Raw genomic sequence first — 10,415 nt, 5'->3', positions numbered from 1 at the left:
CCTATACTTTGCAATATTCAATATTCCACCACACATTCTTTGCAAAATCTAGTTTCTTTCTGGTTGTGTTGTAACCACTGGCTAAACCGGAAAATGATACACATGGATCCCTTTTCTACGCCAGTTAAAAAAATAAATAAATAAAAAACAAATATTCATCTGAGCTAAATTCCTATGAAAGGTATATGTCCATATAATACAGTTACATAATACAACTCATCACAGAGATGAGAAAGAAAAAGTTTAGTGAATGTCAATGTACAGATCTGCAACTTTCATTATGGATAAACCACGCTGAGCAATTCAGGAGTTTTAAAATTTGGCCCATGTTAACACTAGCTAGTCAGTCTGAAAATGACAAATTAAGATAGCAGAGAGAGAGTAATATGCACAAGCATTTTGCATAATCCTTTTACTACCAAAATATTTTATTGTCTCATAATAGTTTAAACAAAAGCTACAACTGTTTAAATCTGGAATGACTGTCAGCATGGAAGAGTCACAATTTTTGAGGATTAAAGTCTGATGCAAGTCAGTAACATTTTCCAGAGACAAATGGAGTTTTCAGAGCTGTGTAGAACCCTCTGCACCTTCCCAGTCAGGTTTAAATGTTCCCAAAATGGCTGCAGTTCAAATCATTTTACAAAAATTAGACCCAGCCTGCCAAGTTGGAATTGATATGAGCAGCACCTATCACAACAGCTATCATGGTATCTGTTCATCAATATAGTCATTTCTACTTCTGCAAAAGTTATGTTACAAAAAAGTGTGTATTTATATACAGTAAAATGGCTGTAACTTCAGAAACTCTCAAAAATATTTTACATGTTTGTTTTCCAAAGGACACTTCATGTGAGCCAACCATACATCCCAAATTAATTCCCACATAGGCCAGAGCTATATTTTAAGATGTAGAGGTGCGCAAAGCCAAAGTCAATTGAGGGCTGTTTTTCAACATCATTTTTTATAAGAAGCATAGCTCTGAAACTGTCCCTTTGATTTTCATCAAATGTATCTTGTTAGTTTTTTTTCTACAAGACATGCTGTTTTTTTTTTTCCAAAGAAAAAAAAAAGGAAAATACATGCAACTGCAACACTAAGTTTTACCTTTAATACTAGACAGACCCAGACTACAGAGAGTATGATAGCTATATGCGGATATTTAACTTACACGGTAGAGGTAGGTACAGCATATTTTTCTTGTAAAGCACAAGTGAAGCAATGAGTTTTTGTAAAATATGTCATTTACCTGCTTCTGCCACACCAGGACTTTTTTCACTGATGGTTTCAGCATAGCAGTCATGAAGTTGTTTCATCACCCTCTCAACAGTTGTGTGATATACATTTGCTGGACCAGCACATTCTATCCAGAAGGAGAGCAAATTTTGATGTTCTTTAAGATATGGAACAGCTGCAAAATGAAACTAGCATTTGTTAGTGCCGAATATTTAGTCTTCAGCATAAATACAATTCACTTCTAGAATTTAAATGCATAACACACATCACAAACTAACAAAAGGATGTGGAAATCAGTTTTATAATAAAGCATTAAATTGTTAGATTTTTTTTTTGGCCAAAATGTAGTATTGCATGATCAACTGAAAAGTCTCTCTTGGGGTGGAACTGAACAAGTTCTGATTCTGATATGTACCACCAATAGGCAGAATAAGTCAGATAACTGTAATCTTATTGCCTCAATGGTTATTCACTTGGAGAAGTTCAGCAGTGGATCTATCTGTGCAGGGCAAACCATATTACTGCTTTATACCAATATGAGGTACCATCATAAAGGTCTATACTACTAGTCAGAATACTGAAATGAATAATATACACAAAAATAAACATTACATATACAAACACATATACACACGGGTCTACTTCAAAAGAATGAAAACCCACACTACCGAAGATGACATTACCGAGAAGACATCGCTGAAACCCCGACTTTAACAAATGAATACAATGCCGAAGGATTTCACAGGGCAAGTATCCAGGTGGCCAGCAAAGAAAGATTTGCCCATTTCCCCACTGTAGTGTGATCCCGCACTTGGTATATTTAGTTAGGGGAGGTGTGGGGGGTGCAGCCCACTATCTGGGTGAGTTTGAGGTAGTTTGGCGTGTTTTGTTGTTAGATGGTGGACAACTGTACACTTACCCTGAGAAATCCTTCGACATTGTGTTCTTTTATTAAAGTCAGGTTTTGGTGATTTCATCTTGGTAATGTTGTTTTCATTAATGTGGGTTTTCATTCTTTTGAAGTAGACCCATACACACATACAAACACACGTAACAACCCATGTTCTTTGTTAGTTTTACCCCAAATTGTTTATAACATTTCCTTTCATAAATCTGGCAGGTAAGAATATTTTCCAGATCTGCTCAAGAAATGTGGCTTCAAACATCTGATACAATGTAACTAACCTTACCTTATATGATAAGCAGCCCAAAGACAATCCTTATAAAATTCACTGAAGTATTCTGACTACGTGAAATAAATAGAAGCAAAACCCATACATTTACTGTCTCCAATTGTCTCTCCCAAATCAGTCCCACACTGGACTTGCTCCTTCTCACCAGCTGAAATCCTACTGACCAACTTCAAACTTATCAGTTTCAACACCATAACTGTCACAGCAATCTATATCCCCCCCTGGTGATAATATTAACATAGAACATCATATCTCACCTCTCACATACCATCCACAATGAAATAATTATACTGGGAGATGTAAATATTGATTGGCTTACAATACAAGCTTCCAACACTACTTTCTGTATAAACCTACATGGGTTTGAACAGCTAATCACAACCCCAACCTACATTAATAAATCTCAACTACCTAGCTCTCTTCTTGTCTGGATATTTGTCTCCCACCCTCAAAACTATCATAACTCCCAAACCCTTCCAAATGCCCTCAGTGACCACTGCCCTATAACAGTTACCAGACAAACTCCCCAACTTATCAAACCTAACAAATTTATTACCACCCGCTCACTTTCTCATTTCTGTCCGAACTCCTTTATTCACCAACTCTAATTAATGGGTCTTACCTCACCACTCTTCCTTTAGATGAAGTTGCCCACTCCTTCAACACTACATTCCTAAACATTCTTAACTCCCTTGCTCCTCTTCGCACGATTAGAATCAAATCTAATACTGCTCCCTGGCTCACTAAATCTACCAGAACTCTCATGAAAGACTTGGATTTGGATTATGTGAACTAAAACTAGGACCCCTTCTCTTCTTCAGAAATATAAAGAACTCAGAAAAATAAACTTCTATGCCAATCCTCCCTCTACTCTTAAATCAGACCCAAAGAAATTCTGGAGCTCTATTAAACAGACTCTTCATCCAAGAAACCCTTCCTCCAAACCCATGTCTGAATGCAACACTTGAAGACATAGCCAACAAATTTAACAATCATTTTATAAACTCAATAACCTCCATAATAAATTATCTCCCCCCCCAAGAAACAACACTAGCACCCCCACAAACTCTATACCTCTTCCAAACCCTCCTAACTCCTCCTCTCTAAAAGCAGTATCAACTATGTAAAGTCATTACTCTCTAAACTTAAACCTTGCTCCCCATCTGTTGACAAGCTACTCTCTTACTTCCTGCAGATTGCCTCTGAACCTCTTGCCTATCCTGTATCCATCTTAATCAACCGATCCATTTCTGATTCCTATGTCCCCACTGTATGGAAGAATTTCTTTACTCTACCCATTCACAAAGGGGGCAACTCCTCAGACATATCCAACTTGAGACCGATTGCCATACTCTCTCCATTCTCAAAAATGCTAGAGAAATGCATTCACAAGCAGGTAATGCATTACCTTCACCAGGAAAACCTTCTCACACCCACACAGCATGGTTTCCGTCCCAAGCATAGTACAACTACTGCACTCATATCATTCATCAACATAGTCTCCCCTAGCTCGTGATAACAATAAACTTGTCTCATACCTATTCCTTGACCTTTCTAAAGCCTTTGACATTGCCTCTCACCCACTCCTAGATAAATTCATTAACTTACATTTCTCTCCCCCTACTATCTCCTGGTTTTCCAGCTCTCTCTCTACCCGCCTGCAATCAGTTAAATGGCTCTCTGCACTATCCTCCCCTCTCATTGTACAAATGGGAGTCCCCCAAGGGTCTATACTTGGACCACTACTCTAATATTTTCACCAACTTGCTCTACTCCTCGTCCCCAGTCATCTCTTGTGCAATATGCTGATGACTCAGCTGTTATAACCATTGCTGACAACCTAACTGACCTCCACTCAACTACCCAGGCATCCTTCCACACCACTGAGACTTGGCTTAGTGATAAACTAATGCTTAATCCAAAAAAAACTAAGCTCCTATTCTTCCTCCCTAAAAACTCAAAAGTACATTTACCATCTTATCCTGCAATAACACTATAATCTCAGCTGAATCTAGTACTAAATTGCTAGGTGTTACAACAGATGATCAGCTTAAGTTTGATCTCCATATTACTAACTCAGTAAAAAGAACTCATCAGAAACTTGGACACCTTTTCCGTAGCAAGAAATACTTAACTAACACTGCCTGAATAACTCTCTCTCTCAGGTTTTATTACTCCCAACACTCCTGTACAGGTGCCACATATTCACAAACCTAAATTCTACACTTATTTTCAAGCTTGAAACTACCTATAATAAGATCGCCAGATTTGCAGCTAACCAAACCTACAAGTCACACCACTGCTTAGCACTACAGTAATTAGACTGGCTAGAATTCCCTCAGCTGCTCCAACTATACCAATTACAAATCATTCACTCTATCTACCCTCCTCCTGCCCCAGCTTCTCCACTATCATATCCAAATATTCTCCTGCTAGGATGCTATGCAGCTCAAATCAAGAATTATTAGACATCTACAAACCCAAAACCAAAATAGGCTGCCTTCTCTATAACTATAACCCAGCTACATCCTGGAACCAACTCCCTTTGGAAATAAAATCCCTTCAGCATAGCAAAAATTTCAAATTAGCCACAAGAAAATACCTGAAAACAAAGTGGTCTTGCCACTGTAGCCAACCACCCTGAAACCACCATCCTTTCACCACCTCACTCATAATGTATCTCTAACACTATTCCCCTGCCTCTTCTACCTCTTCTCTTCCTCTATCTCCAACCACTCTTAATTCTTACAGTCTCAAAACAACCTACCTGTCTAGTCTGTCTCCTATACTCTACCTCCCCTACATCTCCTACTAGCCATTCTTACTTTCCTTTCTTGTTTCCAAACTCCTATACAACTATATCCTACCCACTTTAAATAAGCATCTGCGTAACTATTAACTCATTTTGCTCTAAGCAGGTTAAATAATATTGTAACTAGTCACGTTTTTTTCTGCTAATTGTTTAAAACCTTGTTTGTAACAACTCACATACTTGTCTGCTAATTGTTAATACTCTGTATAATTGAATTGCCTGAGGAGCTTTTTTTCTCTCCAGGTCTCTGCTTGTAAGATCCTATAGCTGATTGTTACTACTCTGTTACTAAAATTTAATAAATTGTTTTCTAGTCCTGAGGAGCTTTCCTCCCCGGGTCTCTGCTGAAAATGAGCCAAAAGCTCAGCCAGACTAACCCGGTTAACAAATGTAAAATAAATAAATAAAATAAATACTGGGCTTTTTGTTATACAGAAGATTTTGGTCAGGTCTCCCAATCATCACCAACTTATTAATTGTTGAACTGTAACATCAGCAACGTCTGGGTGCTAAAGTGTTCCACAGCATAGAACAAAGACTCCAAGAAATAAAAAAACAGGGACACATTAATACATTTGATGGTGTGTTCCTTTTTTTATTTATTTCTTGGAGTTGTTTGAGGCATGAAAGTCAAGAAAATTCACCTTGAGACATGAACCTTGGCACCTATGTCTAGAACACATAATGCTTATGATCCGGAAAATCTGATCAAAATTATTTGCAGTGCAATGAGATTTTTCTGCTCCCTGTCCCAAAAGTAACAAGGAAAAAGCATAGGAGCAGAAATTGTTTTACTGGCTTTCAAAGCCTTCAAAACCTGTTAAAACACTTAGCACTGCCAAACAGTAAGCAGGCAAAAAAGTTCCCCTCTGAAGAATGAACAACTTTAAAATCTGTTAAGACACTTTATTTATGCCATACTTTTTGTGAAGTCCAGAAGATGCTTAAGTTTGTCCCCATTTTTGGAGCATAATCACAGCATGCCATGCACTTCATGACTGATGATGTTATGTTTAATTCACTGCCCCCCCCCAAAAAAAAAAAATCCTCCACACATGCATTCCAACTAAACGTGTGTCCCAGTTCAAAAGATTGGGAAACTATCTTGTTTAAAGCAGGTAACCAAAAAAATGAATGCATTTAAACATATACCCATTTAACAACCCTTTTTCTGTTGTATTATTTTTAACTCGGGTAGTATAACTTACCGAATGGGGGCTTCTAAGACACACCTCCATATTGGCAGAGAATGTTTTTCTCAAGAACAAGTAGTTTTATGAGATTTAATTGCTATTTATCATAAAACCTTAGTTTATTTCCAGAAAATATCTTTATTAAAATATACCACCTTCAAGTTGCTGTGACCCTGATTCTATGAGAAGACTGCATCTTGTGCAATGACATTTTATGCTGACTTTGGGACCATTCTTCTTATTAGCAATACATAAAATACATATCTTGTCAAGCACAATACCTCAAATGGTACAAATCCCAAAAATCAGCTTTACCAACAATGGTGCAGAGTGGGAAATATTCCTTTCCCATAACATGCAAAAGCACTGGAGTAGCTTATTACTGCAGGGTGCAGAGAGCACAGTCCCCTACCTGAAGAAGGTATTCAACCCAAAGTATTTTTTAATTCACTAAACTTTTAAACATTTTATTTTTGGCCATGTACAATATCCAATCAGAATGTTATTAAGGCAGAGGTGGCTCTGTAGAGTAGTGCTTCTGGCCCTGTGACTGCCTCAAATGACCTGGATTTGACTACTGGCCAAAGCATTTGAGAAGCCAGACAGGGAGAAAGTGGCTGATGCTAGCTCACCCACACAAGGGGATGTAATTGGCACAGTCTTACTTCAGCAGCACTAGCTGAGGAAGTCTTAGAATGCAACTCCTGAATGAGAAATACAGGAGGCATAAGCACTCAAAGGGGTGCACAATATTTTAACTGGAAAGCATGTATGCAGGAAAGCATGAACCTATACTGGCCCACTGTAGCACACATTCTGCTGTACTTTGCAGCCATTCATAAAATCTCATAATTTTTGTTAGCTGAAAGCTGCAGTTCTTGGTTTGTCTCCTCCTGGTGTTTTAAGATGACATCCTAATCTGTTTTGTCACCATCAGTGAAACTGATAACACCCTAGATAACAAATCCAAACACAAAAGAGGTGACACTATCTACTATTAACCATAATTCCAGGTAAAACTTTGCTGAAAGGTTCAAAATGTTCTGTGTTCAACCCCAGGTACCACTGGTTCTTTATAAGCAGATGAACTCTGGTGTAGAGGGATAAAGCACTAAATAAGGTCCAGGGGACCAGACTTTGATTGGGCATCTGTGGTGTGTCTGAGGAAAGATAGATGCATTCCTGAAGTTGCTTGCATCAGATCTCTAAGTGAAGGTTGGGGAAGGTGGGGGAAACATAAGAGGGATCTGTTCTAAGTGAGAATACATGGTGGCATTGGCTGATTCACAGAGGAGGTGGGACAATACACTGCACATCCATCCATTGTGTAGTACAGGCATGTGCTAGGAATGGGGCATAAAAATCAACACCTGGTAGCAAAATGACACTACACTGAGACACTGATCTTTTCACCAGCCCTAAGCATGGGTCTGAGTAAGTCATGGCGCACACACAAGCTCATTCTAGGAAATATTCTTCTAGAAGTTTGATTTAAACAGTAGTAGTACCTATCCAATAATGGTAAGTTCCAAAAATACAAAATTCTAATGATTAAAAAGTAGAAGCTGTTTCAGATTAATATCCTTGTTCATTTTAGTAATTTTTAATTAACATAATTTAATTCCCTGAATAGATTACTTCTGTCTGGTAGCATTAAACAAACATTTCTGACATCTAATCAGGTTGTCTCTGGGGAACATGCATCATTTTAAAATTCTCTGCCTAAAAGTCAAGGTATTTCTATAAATCTAAACTTCATTTTACTCATCTTGCTTCCATATCCTCCAAAAAACATGCAAACAGTAGATGCTTGAACAGATCACTGCTACAGTAGGCTAAGCTATATGGGATGTCTTGAAAGGGATAAGACTGATGGGCCAGCTTTCCAAAGCTTCAGGACATCTTCCATGCACTGTAGCCATTGTCCTGAACGAGGAAAGCAGGACAAAATCAGTGACTAGGGTGCCAAAACTTAAGAGCATTCCTACCTTAGGAGGAGGAGGAAACACTACTATCAAATAATAACCATACCAAAACAAATTGCAAAATAGGGGGTTGAGGGAATGAGAAGCTATTGCAGCAGTGATCTATTTGAACATGCATCTATTGTCATGGTAGGTTTACTTACACAACTGTACTATGTTCAACATTAGATCACTGCTGCAGTAGTCAAAGCTATATGGGATGAATACCAGACCTTAAAAAGCAAGGAGGAAGATGGGATCAGAGTCCAGGAGCCTCTGTAGAATAGTCCAAGTAAAGACTATTCTGGAACTAGAGAAATAATCTAGTTTGTAGTGCTTAGTTAAGGAAGGCAAAGATGATGAAGCTGTTTGCATCTACTATCTTTCTAGACTCTACCCCTTTAGAAAAAGGCACAGAAATAGCCAGAGGCCTTGTAGAATGAGACCTGCCTTTGCCTGGAAGAGACTTGTTATGGTAGGAATAACAAAAAGCTATAACATGGGACAACCATTTAGAAGTTGCCTGTTTAGACACTGTCTGTCCTCCTATCTACCTTAATAGGAACAAAAATGGTCTGCAGTGAACTATCCAAGTTGCCTATGGACATCTAGAGTATGTAAAATTATTTCACCTTTATTTTTAGGTTCTGCAAAGAAAACAAGGTGATGAATAACCAGGCTTAATGTAAAGTTTGAAACAACTTTAGGCACAGAGGAAGAATTTGTTCCAAGAGTAACCCTATCTTTCTGATAAATGAGATAGGGATAACTCACCACAAGAGCTTGTAACTCTTGCAACTCAGAATAAGTAATACTGTTTTCCAAAATATGAACTTCACATTAGCTCAATGAAGAGGTACCAAACAAAGGAGGGTAGATCTTTGAAGAAATGTATAAAATATTTGGCATGGAAGATGCGACTTCAGTATTAGCAGTTTGGAGTGAATTTACATATTATTCTCCAAGATACAAAAACTGGGTAGGCTAGACAGAATTTACATTTCACAGGAACACATGCATTTAATTGAAGGTCTTGATACGCACCCAATAATTATTTCAGACCATGTGCTAATAATAACTAAAATAAAAACACACAGTAATTAAATAAAAATGAGACACTGGTGATATCCCACTTTTCTGTTGAAAAGTGAGGAATTTAAGGAATGGGTACTGGAAATTATTCAGAAGCTATTAGAGAAGATAGAAATTTCTTCTGAAAATATATCTAGGGAGAGGGATAAACTGAAGTAGAATTTAAAAACAGGGTGGAAATACAAGGGAGATATGGATAAGAAGTGACCAGATTTATTTAGAGGGACTGGCAAATGTTAAAGTATTGTAAAATACAGTGAATACCACAGAATAAGTAAAGGAGCAACTGCAGAATGCTAAACAGAAAATAAGGGACTACCTTGATAATATGCAAGAGTTTAGAAAGACTGTTATTAAGCAACTGTTTTTTGATAATTCTAGAGCACAAAAATGTTTACCACAATGAATCAGACAACAGAAAGTAGAAAGGGATGTAGACAAGCTTAGGGATCATATAACAAGGAAGATAACAAGGGATCATGTAGAAGTATGGAAATTAAGAAAAGGTACAACTGGAAATGTTTATGGAAGTATTAAATATTCCAAGGTTAGAGGTAAATGAGGCTCAATTACTAACAGGATAGGAGGAGATGAGATAAAAGTGGATGTATAACCAATCTACAGGAAAGTCCCCAGGAATAGATGGTACTGTTGTGGAAGCTTGGAAGCTAGGAGGGAAAAATGATAAAGATCTGGAAGGTTTTGTTTAACAGTATTTTAAGAGGAGGAGAAGCACCAACATCCTGTAACAAAGCGGTGGTAAGCTGTAATACCTAAAAGGGCAAAGATCCATCAGATCCAGCTTCATACAGGCCCATTTTAATCCTAAACCAAGATTAGAAAATGTTTATGTCTATAATGGCTATAAGTATGGCAAAAGTGATGCCAAAATTGATAGATATAGATCAATGTGGTTTTGCAGAGG

General features: G+C 37.7%; 1 protein-coding gene across 4 annotated transcripts in view; it reads right to left on the bottom strand.

Moving 5' to 3' along the window:
- RIPOR2 (RHO family interacting cell polarization regulator 2) overlaps positions 1-10,415 on the bottom strand; it is a 3,249,967-nt gene that overhangs the window by 470,985 nt on the left and 2,768,567 nt on the right. For all 4 annotated transcript variants that reach the window (XM_044067082.1, XM_044067083.1, XM_044067084.1 and 1 more), the window contains one exon: positions 1,250-1,411. In XM_044067082.1, coding sequence (XP_043923017.1) covers positions 1,250-1,411 — 162 coding nt within the window. The remainder of the gene's footprint in view (positions 1-1,249; positions 1,412-10,415) is intronic.

Source organism: Protopterus annectens, chromosome 3.part1, assembly GCF_019279795.1.
Source record: "Protopterus annectens isolate FY-2018-M chromosome 3.part1, PAN1.0, whole genome shotgun sequence".
NCBI lineage: Eukaryota > Metazoa > Chordata > Ceratodontiformes > Protopteridae > Protopterus > Protopterus annectens.
This window is presented reverse-complemented; position numbering and strand designations above follow the sequence as displayed.